General features: G+C 46.0%; 1 protein-coding gene across 1 annotated transcript in view; it reads left to right on the top strand.

Annotated features, from left to right (window-relative positions):
* The first annotated feature begins 17,261 nt into the window (after positions 1 to 17,261).
* The window catches only part of PRICKLE2 (prickle planar cell polarity protein 2), a 337,241-nt gene continuing 335,746 nt past the window's right edge, over positions 17,262 to 18,756 (top strand). The window contains 3 exon segments of the mRNA XM_082664750.1: positions 17,262 to 17,493; positions 17,496 to 17,554; positions 18,195 to 18,280. Coding sequence (XP_082520876.1) covers positions 17,406 to 17,493; positions 17,496 to 17,554; positions 18,195 to 18,280 — 233 coding nt within the window. The 5' untranslated portion in view covers positions 17,262 to 17,405.

The raw sequence follows: 18,756 nt of genomic DNA, 5'->3' as shown, positions 1-18,756 counted from the left end.
GGATGCTGGGAGTGTATGCTTTGGAAGCAGAGTAAACACTGTGATCAAGGCCCCGGGGTCAGAAACAGTGTGACGTACAGGGAACTGTACCAAAGGCAGTGCCGGTGGGATGCAAAACATCAGATGAGTGTGAGGGGAGACGAGATGAAGAGAGAGGGACTAGATGACGGATGCCCTTGTCTTCATGCTAAGGAATGTGAACTTGGATCACGTAAATGATGAACTGTCATTGGCGGGTTTAAATCGGCGTGTTCAGGTTTCTGTTTTAGAGCGATCTCCTGGGAGCCTATGTGGAAGAGAAATTAGGAATCAACAAAGCTGGACCATCAGTTGGCCGACTTTTGAACCCTGGAAGTCATCTAAGCCAGAAGTGGCAATGCCATGAACCAGGCCTCTCATGGAGTTGCAGCAAGGATGCCATGGTGGGATGCTCAGGGAAGCTCCTAGTAAAACATGAACTGCTTCCCAAATGTACAAGATCCCTATAACTATGATCTCTCTATAAAACTTTGGTTTGGGGGGGCCATCATATAAATTGAGTCCACCCATCACTTACCACGCAGTGGCAATAAAAGCCGTACATGTCATCCAAACCAGTATAAATGGTACTTGTGCTTAACAGGAGCCTTTAAAAAGGTAATGAAACCACTGGCTTGAGAAATAATTTTGCAGATAATTCTGGGATACAAAGTTTTCCATTCCAAGACTGAATATTGGTGCTGCTGGGAAGGACGGGGGAGAAAAGCACAAGATTAGATTTCACACAGACAAACGAAGAGGGCAGACCATGGTCTTTGAATGAAACTTCTGATGGATTTGGCACTGGAGGCACGAGAGGGCACTGGAGCTGGGCCCAGATGTCTCAGATTTGCTGAACTGCTTTTGCAGACAGTTGGACCTTTACCAGGATATATTGTATCTTGCAGACGTGCCCTGGAATGCCTCATCTCAGGGAAGGCGAGAGGAGTCTCTCTTAGGCGAGTGCGGTGTCTGCTTCTCGTGCTGTTTATGGCAGAGCTGAAAACTGTCTTTGAAATTAACGATAGATGTGCATAAATCTTCTTCAGTTACCTAGCAACTCATACGAGACAGCGCAGGGGTTCACAGGGCTGGGAGGAGGTGAACCTGTTTTAGGAATACCTGGGAGCATCTTGGTGATTCTTGGGGATTGCTGGGAGGGAAAGAAAGAAACACGACTAATTAAATGTTTGCATTTCTTTCTCTCTCTTTTATTTCTCATAAAAATAGAATCAGATAACAAAACCTTTTCCTTAATCCCTGAGGTTTCTAGCAAAGTGAGGGTTTACAAAGACTAGACAATTTGTGAGCCCTCTTCCAGAGCTAAATTTCTGTTTGTAAACTAGCTGTGTGACCTCATGTGTAAAATGATAGATCTGATTAGGGAAATGGTAAAGTTTCACTCATTTTTCCGGGATGTACGGGGTGATAGCATTTTTAGATTTCAGTTTTGTTGAATCACAGATATGTGTCCTGAGTCAAAGTGGATTTTTTAAAAGGAAGAGGTGTTGAAATAATGAAGTCATGAGGTATGTGACTTAACACACACACACATGTTCTCTGTGTGTATGTATATATATATGTGTGTGTATTTTATTTATAAAAATTAGTCTATACATTAAGCCTTGGGTTACAAATTCAATACAGGGCCTGGCAGGTGACACGGATGAGTTCTGTGCCCGAGGACCATAGTGAGCCAGACATCTGGGCAGTTGCTAGGTGGCCCCGGCTGAACACGACCATAAGAGAATAGGACCCGGCACTGCCAGATCTTCTGATTCTTCAAAAAAGGCAGAACTCCAGAATCCATGTAGCACCTCCTATTTTTAAAATATTGACAACCAATGTGAAGTTTTAAAAAGCATTGTGTGGGCTAAACAAAGCAAGTCTGCCTTAAAGCAAAAAGCTCTGAGCACATAGTTCTCTTTGTAAAAATTGTATGGTTGCTCATGACCCACTTTATGTGCTGGGATGGAGATGAGCTCGCCCAGGCCACGGGCTAATAGCGTTCATGCAGTGCTGCTACATCCTGTGCTCGGTGATTTTCACATTTGTCATGTTCAGTGTCCGCCCGGAGGTGGGTGTTACTTATCACAGGAGTTAGGATCTTTATTTTCAATATAAGGATGCTGAGAGCCACATACATCAAGGTTATACTGAAGGTCAGTATAGCTCCTGAGTCCTGTGTCTCCAAATGTCTCATTTCTCTGACTCTACAGCTGCCTGCTCTTAAGGGTTTGACTCCCCTGGAATAAAAAGGGGGTGTTTATTACTTTTATAAGGAAAAAATCATTTTAACAGAATTTCTCTTAAGAAGAGTTAGGGAGCTGTATTTGTTTGCTGGAACTGCCGTAACAAAGCACCACAAACTGGGTGGCTTAAACATCAGAAATGCGTTCTCTCACGATTCTGGAGGCTGGAAGTCTGAGATCAAGGTGTCAGCAGGATTGGTTTCTTCTGAAGTGTCTCTCCTGGCATGTGATGACTGCCTGTCTTCTCCCTGTGTCTTCCCATGATCTTCCCTCTGTGTGTCTGTGTACTAATCTCCTCTTCTTAGAAGGACACAGTCGGGCTTCCCTGGTGGCACAGTGGTTGAGAGTCCGCCTGCCGATGCAGGGGACACGGGTTCGTGCCCCGGTCCGGGAGGATCCCACATGCTGCCGAGTGGCTGGGCCCGTGAGCCATGGCCGCTGAGCCTGCGCATCGGGAGCCTGTGCTCCACAACGGGAGAGGCCACAGCGGTGAGAGGACACAGTCATAAAAAAAAAAGGACACAGTCATATTGGATTAAAGCCCACCCATGTGACCTCATTTTATCTTTTTTTTTAAATTTTTATGTAACTTTTAAAGGTTACTTTCCATTTACAGTTATTACAAATTTTGGCTGTCTTCCCCTTGTTGTGCAGTACACCCTTGAGCCTATCTTACACCCAGTAGTTCGTACCTCCCTCCTCTACCCTTATACGGCCCCTCCCTGCCCTCCACTGGTAACTGCTATCTTGTTCTCTATATCCGTGAGTCGGCTTCTTTTATGTTATATTCACTAGTTTGTTGTATTTTTTAGATTCCACATATAAGTGATATCATACAGTATTTATCTTTCTCTGTCTGGCTTATTTCACTTAGCATAATACCCTCCATGTTGCTGCAAATGGAAAAATTTCATTTTTTTTTTTACGGCTCAGTAGTATTGCATTGTGTGTGTGTGTGTATGTGTGTGTGTGTGTGTGTGTGTGTGTGTGTATATATATATATATATATATATACACCTCATCTTCTTTATTCATTCATCTGTTGATGGAAACTTAGGTTGTTTCCATGTCGTGGCTATTGTAAATAATGCTGCTATGAACGTTGGGGTGTGTATCTTTTTGAATTAGTGCTTTGGGAATATATAACCAGAGTAGAATTGCTGCATCATATGGTAGTTCTATTTTCAGTTTTTTTTAGAAATCTCCATACTGTTTTCCACAGTGGCTGCACCAATTTACATTCCCACCAACAGTGCACAAGGGTTCCCTTTTCTCCACATCCTCAGCAGCATTTGTTATTTGTGTTCTTTTTGATGATGGCCATTCTGACAGGGGTGAGGTGACATCTCACTGTGGTTTTGATTTGCATTTCCCTGATGAGTAGCGAAGTTGAGCATCTTTTCATGTGCCTGTTGGCCCTCTGCGTTTCCTCTTTGGAAAAATGTCTATTCATTTCTTCTGCCCATTTTTTAATCAGGTTGTTTGTTTCTTTGATGCTGAGTTGTATGACCTGTTTATATATGTTAGATACTAATCCCTTATCTGACCTCATTTTATCTTAATGACATCTTTAAAGATCCTGTCTCCCAATACAGTCACCTTCTGAGGTGCAGGGGGTTAGAGCTTCAATCTATAGATTTTCAGGGGCCACAGTTCAGCCCCAGACAGAAGCCACCCACTTTTTTTCCCTCTTATATCCCTGTTGTATTATTGTTATTGGAGAAACTGAGAGAGGTTTTCTAAGTCTGGGAGCCAGAGTGTCAAACAGGGCATTGGCGAACCTGAGGGGATCTGCTTGTCTGGCCCAGCATCCCACCAGCTCTCCAGAAGGAGTGGGGTGTGTTTGCACACTTAACAGTCAACCCGTTCCCAAAGCATTGCTTCAGTGTTTTAGGATAAATAAAACGACGTTTAGCAATGACACTCTTTCACTTGGCATCACTTCTTATATCTGTGTGTCTTGCTTTAAAATAACATTAATGTGGACAGGTAGCATTATTTATCATATCAAAATTGGAAACAACCTCAGTGGCCAGCAGCAGGATTTAATAGGATTCTCTGTAGCCTTTGGAAACTTGGCTATAGAACAATATTTGCAGTGTGAGAAAATGCTCAGGATAGATGAAATGGAAAAAAACATGTTAAAGAAATATGTACAGTTGGATTCCAACTTTTTGAAAACAATTTATTACATGTACATATATATTCATATATATGTATATGCATCTGTGTTCATTTGGAAACATATGCTCTAAGATGTTTAAAATATCTCTTGGTCATGGAATTGAGATTCCATGGAATTGAGAATATTTGAGATTTTTTTCTTCTGTTTTTCTCAATGTTTTATGTTTTCTGCAATAAATATATATATTATTTTTGCAATTAGGAGAAAATCCTTAAAAACCCAAACCTTGATATACACACTCAGTTTACAAAAAAATCCTTCTAACTTAGCCTTTGCCATAAGCTCTCTTACAGCTTTTCACGTGGGACTGCGTTTATAAAAATTTCATTTACTTGCCATTTTCCAGATACAACTCTTAGCCATGATTACCTGGACTTCTAGAAGGATTTTTGTGCCAGGCCTGAGAATCTCTTTTCTCTTTTTTGTCCATCTGACTTTCTTTTCCCATGAAAGGGGTTTTTGGAGTGAATTCAGTGAAAGGGTGGTACCCCACAGACCTGGATAAAGGGTATGAAAATAAATACGTATGTTAGATATTAATCCCTTATCTGACCTCATTTTATCTTAATGACATCTTTAAAGATCCTATCTCCAAATACAGTCACCTTCTGAGGTGCAGGGGGTTAGAGCTTCAACCTACAGATTTTCAGGAGTAAAATCCAAGCAGATCTAAAAAGAAGTAGGATGTAACTTCTTAGGGATTTTGTGCCTTCTAGTTCTCTGTATTTATTTGAGAGATCCTTTGGACACACTTCCTTTTTAATAGAATGTGCTTTGATTGGCTAAGTATCTCTACCATATACATTGTATATTTTTATGAAGGAGAGGTTTGTGGAGGCTGATGCTGTCATGTCAAACTTGGAAGAGGCAGTAGTGGTCACCTTGACCAACTCTTGGCATCATTGGTTCCCAGACCTCTGAATCCCCTAGAGAAACTTTATAAAGGGTTAGGGTCCCATACCATTAAAGAAAAAGAAGGGTCCTGGGCCGATGGATTGTGAAAGCTCTGGTTCTTTTGATGTTTGATCAGGTTGGAGAACCCTTTTTCCACATGACTCATGAATTTCTCCCTTCAACCTCACAATAGATGGTTACATGAACACTTCTAGAGAAAGAGAATTTTCTACCTCATGAGCTATTGTATTCCACTCTTGGACAGCTATGCCTGTTATAATTCTCTTTTGCATACAACTTGGATAATTCCAACCATTTCAGAGGTTAAAAAAATAAATAAAATGGAGTCACTTTGCGTGTGTAACCAAATAAAAATTCCATGGTCCCACGTGGCCCAATCTCTGCATAGGGCCACATCTTCAAAAGCAAAAATAATAATAATGATAATTCAGGGCTTCACCTGCAGCTCCCAAAGAATGTTGTCAGGGGTACAATTCATTATCCGTGGTAACATTTCTCAAAATCCTTTTCCCTTTTTTTTTTTGCGGTACGCGGGCCTCTCACTGCTGTGGCCTCTCCCGTTGCGGAGCACAGGCTCCGGACGCGCAGGCTCAGCGGCCATGGCTCACGGGCCCGGCCGCTCTGCGGCACGTGGGATCCTCCTGGACCGGGGCACGAACCCGTGTCCCCTGCATCGGCAGGCGGACTCTCAACCACTGTGCCACCAGGGAAGCACTCCCTTTCCTTCTTGATTCTCTTGTACTCCTCAGTTATACCAGAATTCTCATTCACCGTCCCAGCCCTAAATCTTCCCAAGATCAGCCTGCATGCCTCTGCAGGCGCTTTTCTTTTTCCGTTCTCAGCAGCTCCGTACGTAGATTGATTTTTATCCCTGTGGATGCTCTTCTCTCTCTGGTTTGTCCACTAGCCAGACTTTCCACAACACAGGCGAGCCCAGGAAATGTGTAACAAACAAAAATCTTTCCTCCTTTCTTCCATTCCACCTGGGCCTATTTTTCTATACCCAATTCCATGATATTGCTTTTTGTGTTCAAGCCAGGAACTGGAGAAAGGAGAAGATAACATCAAAGATAAAATTCTCTTTATCACACATGATGGGGGAGGGCTAAAGTTGGGCACCCACCGTGGCACATTAATAAGCCATGTGTTCATCACAGTAGTGATTTTCTTCATCTGCCATGGTAAGACCTTGGACCCCTGAATAGTTTACATAGTTCCTCCTCATTCTTCTAGCCTCCTCCCCCCAGGCATCATAGGTATTCATAAATAAATCCCACCGACTACCAACTGGTGTCTATAATTTTTTTTTTTTTCCGTCTCTGGATCTAATTCCTCCTCTTTAGTATTGTCTGTAGGTAAGTTCTTCCCTGATTAGCATGTTGGGGGATATTAAACAGTAACACCGTGCACCCCAGTGACTTACAGTGAAGTATACGCCATGCATTTAGAATCTCAGCTATTTGCATCAGCCAAACCTGGCTTTTGATCCCAGTTCTGTCGTTTACCTGCTGTGTGATACTGGGCAAGTCACTTCATCTCTGTGCCTCAGCTTTCTCATCTGTAAAATGGGGCCATCACAAAATCTAACTTAAAGGGTTGTGAGAATTAAATGAACTTCAGCTAACTCATGTAAAGTGCTTAGCACAGCAGAGAGCTGGTTCTATGCATGCATCCCTATTTCCATTTTTCTTTTAACCATCCTTTTAGGAGGGGATGGACAGAAGAAAGGGTTATTTTGTTAGAAAGTGAAGAGGACCTGGTAAAAGACTTAGGGTAGAGGTCAGCAAACTAAGTTTGCAGGCCAAATTTGACCTACCACCTTTTTAACAGAAAAACATTAAAGCTTTAGTAAAACTCAGTCACATTCATTCCTCTCTGACTGCTTTTGCACAACAGTTATAGAATTGAGTTGTTGTGATAGGGACTGCATGACCTGCAGAGCCCAAAATATTTGCTATCTGGCTCTTTACAGAATATGCCAACCCCAATTCAGAGTAAAAAAAACAGTGCCTTTCCCACATGGTCTGCCATTGAAGACATGAATGTCATGAGGCCTTCTCTATCAGGTGAAGTGGCTGACTGTTGTCAAAGATTTCCTGTACCTAAGAGTCAACCCTCACCGACATCTTAATTTCCATGTTTTTCACCAAGAATTAACATCTACAACAATTGAGAATAAGGCAATGTTCCTTCGAAGATTGGCTAGTTCTACTAGAAACACAAGGAATGGAGTATTGCACATCTGAGAAGGCTACCAGGACCAGGATGCTCAAGGCCTCACCCATGTCTATGATTCTGTGCTTCTTCCTGGGCTGCTTGTCCCTTCCCAGTGCCCCTGCCATAAGGTGGGCCCGGTCTTGTGTTTTTACAGGTGGAATTGAGGGGAAATATGTCTGTGATTCCCACCTGATCTGAATCCTCACTGACCCTCCATCCTCTCTCCTCTTCCTTCCTGCAGGCCAGATACAGACAATCCAGTGAAGGACCCTGAAGTTTAGAGCAAGCTGTCCGATAGAACTTTCTGGAATGATGGAAGTCTTCTATTCTGCACCAGGACAGTAGCTTCTAGTCTTGTGTGGCTATCGAGAACTGGAAATGTGGCTTGTGCAACTGAGGAAGTGAATTTTTGCTTTTCATTTAAATAACACATACGACGAGTGACTTGCTGTATTGGACAGTGTACTTCTGGAAGATGGCAGATGCAGACGTTTGGAGAATCCTAGGCCTGAATGTCTGGGTGGAGACGAGCATAGCCCCTCCCCCACCGCTGCCCCCACCCCTTCCCCTGGCCTTGGACAGTGACCTGAGCAAGAAATTAACAGCTCTTTGGATTGGCGTGTGAGAGTTACTGTTTTACCAGCTGGGCTGCCATGACTGATGCAGACCCATGTCTTAGCAGCCACCTTTATGAAGAAAGGACAATTCAGTCTACTCATCCATTTTACAAGCTCAAGGAATGCCGGGAGCCTCTGCTGAGATCTAGTTTTCAACCTAGTCTGTGGCATCGATTATCCTGCTTAGAAGATGAAAGAGGTGGCTTTGTGGGCCAGAGAGTAAGTAGTTTTACTTAGCGGCTTGGCCGTACTGACCCCAGCTATAAGCTAAGTAGGAAGGTTCGGTTCTGTTCAAAACTAAGTTCCAATCATTTTTTACAACTGCTTTAAACTGTACATGTCCTGTTCACGACAGAGAAAGGGCCATCTGGTTTGATGATTTTTTGGCTTGAAGAAGAGAAAACGAAAGACAAGTATAAGCTTTAATACTCAAGAGATCCGATTCTCTGCCGGAGAGGAAATGAACTCCATATCCAGGAGAATTCCACCAGGAAGGGGCCAAACAGACCGTGCTCTCTGGAGGATTCTCAGCAGTGCCGTGAACACCATTCTGACACTCCTTTCGGTCATTTCCAAGGTGAGACAGTGACACACCGCTGGAGTAGGACAGCTGATCTCACCTTCTCTGGTATCATCAGAAAGAGAATCTAGGAAGCTTCCGTGCAACGCCAGAAGGGCTAGGATGGCGGGAGCCATCTCATCTGCTCTATGTGCCTGCCCGTTTCTGGGAGAAGCACCTTGACACCTGTTTTACTGTAAAGAGAACCAACTTTGGAATCAAACAGACCTCTACCAAAATCTCAAGTCTGTCACTTACTAACTTGGACAAATCATGTCACTTCTGTGAACATTGTTTTCTTTCATTTAGGGATAATACTAAACTGACGTCACAGAGCTGCCGCAAGGATAAAATGAACCGGTGTCTATGGCAGCATTTAGGACAGGGCTTCATACAGAATCGGTGTCTTGGAGAACTCAGGGTTTGGAGCATAGAATTCCAGTCCTGGTGCATCAAGGAAGGCCTTCAGGGTGGTCCTATGGATGAGGATGTGGGCTTATGTGTTAATTAAAACACTGCTTCTCAAACTCCAATGTGTACTCATACCACTTGGGGAATTTTGTTTAAATGCAGAGTCTGATTTAGCAGGATAATGTCATGTAAGTGAGCTTCCAGGTAGTAATTTCAAGGCTGCTGGTTGCTGACATCACCTTTGAAGAACAAGGAATCAGAGGTGTTTACCTACCCTGTGTTTCCCTCCTCTTTCACCCACGTAGAAGAGATGTACTGTCCACTTTGAGTAGGGAGGCGGAGGGGAGGAGTGGGGGATAAGGGCGATGCAAAGTTGGCAGACAGAAGGGGAATCTACGCAGATGAGGAAAGAACTCATGGAAAAAGAGATGGATTTGAGGTTTTAAACCCTGACTGGACTTTAAACTCACCTGGAGAGCTTTAAAACTCCATTTTCAAGTCTCACCCCAGGAATACGTATTTAATTGACTGGGATGGGGCCAGACGTGACATATTAAAGCAGATGACCCCTCAGGCTGTCCCTGTGTGCAGCCAGCGTTGAGAACTGCTGGCCTAGACAACAGAGGCAACTTTCCCAGCTGGAAAGAATCAGGAAAGTGTCTCATCAAGATAGTAGATCAGGCTTGGTGTTAGGGGGCTGCTAGTTTAAGGGGAAAAAAGCCTCATGAAAATGGCAGGTAAGAGCAAGCCAACTGGTTGATACCTTGAGAAATCTGATCCGTTTGATGGGTCAAGAACACCCGATCTCTGGGTCTCTGAAATGATAACTTAGCTCTGGGCCTTTGAAGAAATGTGTTTTCCTGTGGAGAAGCCAACGGTAAATGGGAGATGTGAAATCCATGCCCCTTTTTTTCTGGAATCGGACGCTTTTTCTTTCATGGACATTGTGGATTCGATCGTCCTCTGTGTTCACAGAGGCTAATGAATGATTCTCATTGGAGCACAGGAGCCACCTTGGCTGGTAGCCTTACCCAGGCCTCAATCCAGTGGGTCTCCATCAGGGTGCCCTGAGCCCAGCACATGTGCTCCAATGCACTCTGACCCATGAACATACTTAGTGCTGCTGTGGTTGAGTTTTGACTCTCGAGGCCCAGGTTTAGGCTGCCTTCTTGTCACCAGAAGTCAGCTCAGAGCTGGCTCTTTGCCAGCCTGGACACAAAGCCCAGCCGCCTTCCGGGATCTAAGCCTGGCAAGTATCTGCGAATATTGTGGTTTTATGGCAGATTCCTTATGTCTTGGGGTGGGAACCACATCAGACACCGTACAACATTTCCCTTGAACAATCCCCGTTAGGTATATCTTTCCCATTGAAAGCCTGCACACACAGCCAATAAGGAGACACTCCTCCATCACAAACCCCTAGCCCCCTCCCAATCGTTTACTCCTCTGGAGCAGAGTTGGCTCTGTCCTTTCTGCTCCAAGCATAGCAAACATGAGGCCCTCCAGACACCCAGACCCACCTTCCTTAGGTATATGTTGTCACCTGTTACCTGGGTGTTGAGCAGTTTATTCCGAGGGGTGCAGAGCTGGGCACAGCTTCTGGAAGGAAGAAAAAAGCATAGCAGGTGCAAGTCACAGCCAAAGAAACTGCCTGTGAGAAACCTTTGCCTAAATATTCCCAGGGTCAATAGATGTGCTTCGTGACTGCGTGTTGGAATCACAGGGGGAGCTCGTAAAATGCTGATGCCTGGGCCATCCTGGAGATTCTGATTTAATTGGCCTGGGGTGTGACCTGGGTGTTGGGATTCTTCAGAGTTCCCAAGGTCATTCCTAGCGTTTAGCCAAGTTTGAGACACGCTGTCGCATCCAAGCTGGTGAGTGCTAAAGAGGAAGTAAAAAAGACAGCTGCGGTCCTTACCTTACTGGAGCAATTGCTTTGTCCTGATGGCTGACCCATTAAGTCTTGTCTTGAGTGTTTTAATTCCTTCAAGTGAGCCCTCCAAGAGTCTACCGTCAGAAAGTATAAGCCTACAAAGGTTGAGAACCACTGAGTAATCCTGTGTCTTGGTGAGACAAAGAGGCCATTAAATAGGAGGGTAGGGGCTGGAGTCAGAATTTATTTCTGAGTTAGGATTGAGGAGAAATACCAGCTTCTTGTGTCAAACCAGTATCCTCATTTGCAGGATGCTTCTCAAGCACAGACTACGGCAGCAGGGGAAATGGGTACCAGGAAGCTCCCTTCGCTCTCCTTTCTATGGTTCCTATTCATGTGACAGAAGGCGCTGCAGGAAAATGATACAACAACGACTTGAGAGCTGGAAGGAAAAGGGCAGCCTTGAGAGGTGAGCAGTGCGGGGCAGAGAGGCTGGGCAAGAAGCAGAAACAGGTAGTCAAGGGGGAAGGATGTCCACTCACCTTCCTCAGTACATGCTGGTCCTTCTAGCGCACCTTGGGTAAATTAAAAGGTGTTGGGACTTCCCTGGTGGTGCAGTGGTTAAGAATACACCTGCCAATGCAGGGGACACAGGTTCAAGCCCTGGTCCGGGAAGATCCCACATGCCGTGGAGCAACTAAGCCCGTGCTCCACAACTACTGAGCCTGCGCTCTAGAGCCCATGAGCCACAACTACTGAGCCTGTGCTCTAGAGCCCGCGGGCCACAACTACTGAAGCCCGTGTGCCTAGAGCCCGGGCTCCACAACAAGAGAAGCCACGATAGTGAGAGGCCCGCGCACCGCATTGAAGAGTAGCCCCGACTCCGGCAACTAGAGAAAGCCCGCGCACAGCAACGAAGACCCAACGCGGCCAAAAATAAATAAATTTATTTAAAAAAAAATTAAAAGGTGTCCCCTTAGATGCACCCACATCCCACCTCAGGCACCTGAGAAACCCTGAACACTCTGTGTGTGGATGTGTGAGTGGCAGAGACAGAGAGAGAGAGAGAGAGCGAGAGAGTGCTTTAATAGAAAGCGATCCCCAAAGGCAGGAACAGATCACGAAATCCTCGGACAACAAAGCGGGGCTTCATTCCTTCTGGAACCACCTCTCTGAACAGCACAAGGTGATGACAAAGCCCACCACCTCAGCGAGCATCTGGTTCCTCTTCTGACCTTCCTGGGAAACTTGGGGTTCTGCTGTGATATTTATGAATGTACTTTGCAAACAGTAGACTGCTACCTAAGTGCAAGGGATTATTAAAAACGTCAGCTTTGCATCTTTGTGTTTTATAAGGGTACTAGGAAAACAAGGAGCACAGCATTATAAGCCCTCACATGCATGGTTGAAAGGAGTGTCAGTAGAAGCGAAAACAAAAACATATTTTTCTGTTATTACAAAAGACACACGTCATGGGGGAAAAACTTAGACAACTGCAAAGACATAAAACCTGAAATGCCTCCTTCCAGGCATACTGGTATTTATCTTCCAAGGGAAGTATTTGTGCATATTTAAAATCCATTATTTTTCAAATTTAAAAGCCTGTTTTACTTCAAAACAATACATGTTTCTTGTAGAAACACAATAGATAGTTAAAAAAAGAAAAGAAATCTATATTCTACCACTTAGGACCTCCTAATCTTCTAGAACTTTAAAAAGTTATGTAATTATTTTTATATTTCGTATTTTTACCTTTATTTATTATACAAGGAATACAGACTCATTTGATAAAAATTAGATGAGCAAAAGGGAAACTATTAAATCACCTGAAACTCAAACCTCAAAACAATCGATCACAATCTGTAGTATTTTTTGTTACAGTCTCTGGACTTTTAAATATTCAAATATGGGACTTCCCTGGTGGTCCAGTGGTTGGGACTCCGCATTTGCACCACAGGGGGCACGGGTTCGCTCTCTGGTCAGGGAACTAAGATCCCACGTGCCTCGCAGTGTGGCAGAAAAAAAAAATCAAATATATGTGTATTTTTTTTAATTTAATTAATTTATTCATTTACGGCTGTGTTGGGTCTTTGTTTCTGTGCAAGGGCTATCTCTAGCTGTGGCAAGCGGGGGCCACTCTTCATCGCGGTGCACGGGCCTCTCACTATCGTGGCCTCTCTTGTTGTGGAGCGCAGGCTCAGTAATTGTGGCTCACGAGCCCAGTTGCTCCGCGGCATGTGGGATCTTCCCGGACTGGGGCAGGAACCCGTGTCCCCTGCATGGGCAGGCGGACTCTCAACCCGTGCGCCACCAGGGAAGCCCTTAGTGTAGTACTTTTGATCATTTCTAACATTTTTGCTTTACACATATTAGAATATATTTATAAATGTAAGATGATTTAATGCTCTGTGAAATATTTAGCCTGCCAGCACTGTCTTTTTATTCCAGTTTTCTTCTGATTTAATTTTTCTTTTTTTTAAATTTATTTATTTATTATTTAAATAAATAATTTTCTCTAGTTGCGGCACGCGGGGGCTATTCTTCATTGCGGTACACAGGCTTCTCGTTGCAGTGGCTTCTCTGGTTGTGGAGCGTAGGCTCTAGGTGTGCAGGCTTCAGTAGTTGCAGCATGCAGGCTCAGTAGTTGCAGCATGTGGGCTAGAGCTCTCAGTCTCAGTAGCTGTGGCACACGGGCTTAGTTGCTCCACGGCATGTGGGATCTTCCTGGACCAGGGCTTGAACCCATGTCCCCTGCATTGGCAGGTGGATTCTTAACCACTGCGCCGCCAGGGAAGTCCTGATTTAATTTTTTCTGATTGTGTATGTCAGTTTCATGCTCATACAAGAAAATTTGTAGACCACAGAAGCATGTGCATTGGGAAGAAAGAAAAAAGTCTCCGATAATCCCACTACCGAGAGAGGATCGTCTCTCTAGTTACCTCCATCCACTCCCTCACCACGCATGACTTTACACAGTCTTTTTCAAATACTATTTGTAGACTTCTGACTAGGAGGATGCTTTGATGGAGTGTCTAAGTGTTGGCTGTTTTTCAGGGAGATTTTAGCCCTGTTGCAATACTCAGAATTGTTTCTAGTAAGTACCTGAAAGAAATATGCACCTGGGTGAGGCCGTGCTGAGATGCTGTGTTCTTCTTCCCTATCTTAGAAAGTACTGTGTGGATAGATCCCTAAGGTTCGCTGCAGCTATGTAGGAACGGGGCGTCCGGAGGCTTCACCTGGCTTAACAGTCACAGACTTAGTTAAGATAAAACTGTAAAGGCCAAGATACAGAAGACAAGTACATACAGGCCAAGGGGGAGGGGAGATAAACAGCTCCTTGCTACACCTGATCCAGATTTGATGTTAGAATATTTCAGGCAACAGGGCCCTTATTCTCAATCTAGATAAATAAGTTTACGTTTCTGACTATAAAATGAATACATATTATAGGAAATACATTTAAAAGGCAAAAAGAAAAAACTTATTTCACCATCAATCCATTTTAAGGTTTTATGTGTTTCTTTCCAGTTTCTCGACGCATGCGTTTTAAGACTAGTTAAAGCCCACAGCTTACACTGGTTTTGTTTTTCCACTTCATATTATAGCAGAAGCATCTGCCCATGTCAGTAGCTGTGGATGAGGATTTCTTCAGGTTCCATTAGTAATTGTATTGCCTTGAGAGGTGAGGAAGAAACATACATCAAAGATGTCTGTGAGGGGCACATGCAGTGATAAAGCAAAATAAAATGGTCTACTGTTCCCCTAAAGCTGACAGTGAGGATACATTTTCCTTCCTGGGTTACTAAGCTTTATCTTCCTAAGCAAGATAAAGTGGTTGTTGAATAGATAGGTAAGATTCTGCCGCTCATAAGTGAGCCTGAGGTGTAAATAAGTTCAGGGAAAACGGGTTCCTGCTCTGAAGAGATGGACCCAGGGGCACTCGTCCCTGAGGACATGCTTTTACGGCAGGTGGTAGGGGAGACACTCTTGGCGCCCCCTTTAAGGTGGGATTGGGACTTGTGCGTGTGGCTTGTTCAGACAAACATGTGGAGACCACTTATATCTTGTCTCCTGTTTGATCAAGTAACAAAAGTTAAGGTCTAGAAACACTCAAACCATGTTCCCCAGGGCGTTACTACTGTTGCCTCTTTTACCACCCACATCTACCCAGGAGCAAGATGTGGGCAGGGTTACTGCCACTGGCTCTTGGGTTTCCTTCCAGGGAATTTGAAAAAGGTGCTGCTTCCTCTGTATGGAGAGCATTCCCTCCATCTGTTCGCAACTTGTAATGCACCGGTTTTGTTACTGACCTTTGCTAAACATCTTTATAATTAAAATACAAATAGGCAATGACTGCATTGTGAACACTGCCCTCCCAACCTGTTCCTGCCAGTTATAAGGCCATGTGCGGTGTGGTGCAGCGCTGGCTGTGTGGTAGCCCTGCTGAGAAGACCAGGTGAGCATCCTGGGCTGGTACTGATTGTAACTGGGGTCTGAATTGCTAACACTCCCTGCCCCCCAGGCCTACCAAAGCTACTGCCTTCTATTTAGTCATTGAACAAACATGGAGCCTTAGCAATGAGCCAGACCCTGCGCTAGGCCTGGGCAAATCAAGAGATGAATGGGCCATGGCGTTTACCGTCTGCAAGCATACCCTCCACTGGTGACGGCGGGCGGTGGGTAAATGGAAAAATGCAATATAGGGGAATCTACCCTTTAGGTGCCTGAGTTTTGGAGCATTTTTCCCAGAGCTAGGATTAGGGTGAGGTGAGTTAGGCAGAGATGTGTACATGGTGGATAGGATCCTATCTTTAAAAGGATATTCTGTTCATCATGGACTTTTTTTGCGTTCATTTTGATTCTTTAATTTATTGCCTAAAAATCTTGATTACTGAGTTTGTGGGCACCCCTGTAAATTTTGCTCCTGAGGCCAAGACCTCACTCCCTTCACCAAACTTGAACTCAAACCAAACCTTGCCCTCGGGGCACTGAAGGTCATCAACTAATACATACAGCGGGGGAGGGGGGGTGGTATGGAAGCTGCGTCATCCTCTTGTTTTGGATTTGGGGTACAGGTAGACTGGCCTTGCCACTAATTTGCTGCATTCCCCCCACCAAGCTGCTTTTCTTCACTCAAGTTCAGCATCTCATCTGGAAAAACACTAAACTGGGAGAATTATCTTTTTGACACAGACAAGAATGTCTTCTTTTGACAAATAAGTAAACAAGATCATTTCAATGTAGGCTACATGCCATATGAGGGAGTGCGTGTGTGAGAGATGTTACAATGGGGGATCAGGAAAGTTCTCTCAGGGGATGGGTGAGCTGAAACATCAACGTTAAGTGGACACCATGGCTTGCAATTTTTTTTTCACAGCTGATTTTAATGAGCCCTTAGTTTGTGCCTGTTATAACATGTATAACAACTATTAGGTGTCCCAGCTCATCTTTCTCAACAGTGCTGTGAGGTTAGGACTCTTGTTATAGCTTTTAAAATTGATATGGATAAGGAGACAGAAGCAACAAGAAGTCAGTTAATTTGGGAAGATTACTAGCTAGCAAGTGGTGGAAAAAGAATGGTCACGGGGGATTCAAAGCTTGCCGTCAGTGGTTACTTAATGAGCATCTCCTGCAGAAGTAGATATAGGGCCATTTTTCATCCTGCTTCGTCTCATTTACCAACACTTAGTAAATACTAAATAGATTCCACGCATGGTGCAGACTTTTAAAAGAGTCCACTTTGGGGGTGATGGGACTTCGGTATCTTGATCGTGCTGCTGGTTACAGGTCTGTATGAATTAGTCAAAACTGGCAGAACTGTGCACTAAAATGGGTGATTTTTACTGTAGGTGAATTATATTTTAATTAAAAAAACAAAATCTCCACGCCCAACCCTCCACCTCCACCCCCTATCCCAGGTACAGCAGCAAGGGCCTTGAAGTGGTCCGTGCCTTTAACTTACGTGGCGAGGGTGAGGGAAGAGACTTCGGGGGCGGGCCCAGGTGAGGGAAGGGAGTGATCCCCGGTGGGCCGGCCGGGAAGCAGGGGAAGGGAGAAACTAGGCACAGCTGGGCGCCCCCCGGGGAGCGACGGGAAGGGCCCGTGGACCGCGGGGCGAGCCCGGGGAGGGCGGGGGGATGCCGGGAGAGAGGGAGGGACCTGCGGGCGGGAGGGCGAGAGGCACAGGCGAGGGAGGAGGGCGAGGCGTGTGCTCCGGAGCCAGCCTGGGGCTGCGAGGCGGAGACAGCCCACCGGCCGCCGAAGGTGCCCGCCGAAGGTGTCCGCCCAGGCGACCCGCCCTCGCGGCCGCGGTGCGGACGGACCGACGGACGGCGCTGCTTGCAGGAGGCGCCCGGACATGTTCAGCCGGAGCTCCCGGAAAAGACTCTCCAGCCGCTCGGTGAGTGTGCCCCGCCCGAGCGGGGCCAATCCCCGGGTACCCCGGCCCTCCGCGAGCGCCCCAGCCCAGACTCCTTCCGCCCGGCGGCCGCGCACCTGTGGCCCCAGGTAAGCCGGCCCCGCGGGCGGGGGTGTGGCCCGGGCGCGCGGGACAGCTCGTAGGGGCAGACGGGGTTAAGTCCGGATCCCGAGTCCCGGGGAGAGCCACACCGGGAACCGTGACCCTGAATGTCACCGCCCCCCGCACCCCTCCTTCGCCCCTTCCCTTAAGGCAGGTCGCATTCCCAGCACCCAAGCTCCAGCTTCTTGGAGCTCTAGCCGCGGACTTGACTTTGGGGCTGTTTTTTGGGGTGTCCCGTGCTGCCCCCTTCCCGGGAGCCCTAGCCTGGTCTAAGGCGAGCGCGCTATGGTCGCTTCTTAGGGACTCTGGGAAGCAGAAAGGTCTTGCTTTTGTTTCTTAGAAACCCGTGACCAAGGTGTCTGGGGGAGACAAAGCCCCAGCCAGGGCCATTTCTTGGTGGCTTGGTGCCCACGCCAGAGACAGACCGCCTAGACTTCCCCAGGCGAGAGACTACCCCAGTGGCACCGGCAGCGCCCCACCCCAAACCCCCTACCTCGGAGAGGAGCTTCGGAGTCAAATCAGAGGAGGTGGGGTGGGAGAGGCAGGCCGTCCCGCCTGGGGCACAGTGGGGCTCTGGAGGGAGCCCCGGCGGTGGAAACATGCTTGTGTTGTCTTTTTGTTTTGAAGTTGACCGGACTGGGGCGGATTGAGAGAGGCCAGCCATGTAACGCCTGTGGTGACCAGTGCCCAGGGTTCGCCTTGCATAAATGGAGGTAGGACCCCTTACATGGGATTCCTAAAGACACACCACTGCAGGGGGGAAATCTATACATATATGTCATATATGTGTATATAGGAACACAGGCACATTTTTTGCCTTTTAAATTCACGCGTAAGTCACATGGAAAGAATGCAAAGGCTGTTCTTTTAATAGTGGGACTACATCTGCTACAAATATTGAAGGTGGAAGTGGTGACCAGACACTGAGAATGCAGGAGAGCCGGGCTCAGGCTGCATTTCCCTGATGGGAGAGTTTTGGGTCTTTTGCACCCACCCTCTGTGTATCTAAGTCACTCTGTCCCAAGCGATTCAAGGCACGACAGTTTTTCCAAGTGCCGCAGTACAGCATGTGTAGGATTCCTGGGACTAGCTGGTGTTTTCCAATTGTGTTTTTAATTCAGCCTCTGTAACTCTGGGTCCCAACCACAAATCCACCACTGCCTGCCTGTGCTGTGTCAACCCTCTTCGG

The sequence above is a fragment of the Grampus griseus genome, assembly GCF_964374135.1.
Source record: "Grampus griseus genome assembly, chromosome: 10".
NCBI lineage: Eukaryota > Metazoa > Chordata > Mammalia > Artiodactyla > Delphinidae > Grampus > Grampus griseus.
The sequence above is the reverse complement of the archived record's forward strand: the minus strand, read 5'-3'. Positions and strand labels throughout refer to the sequence as shown.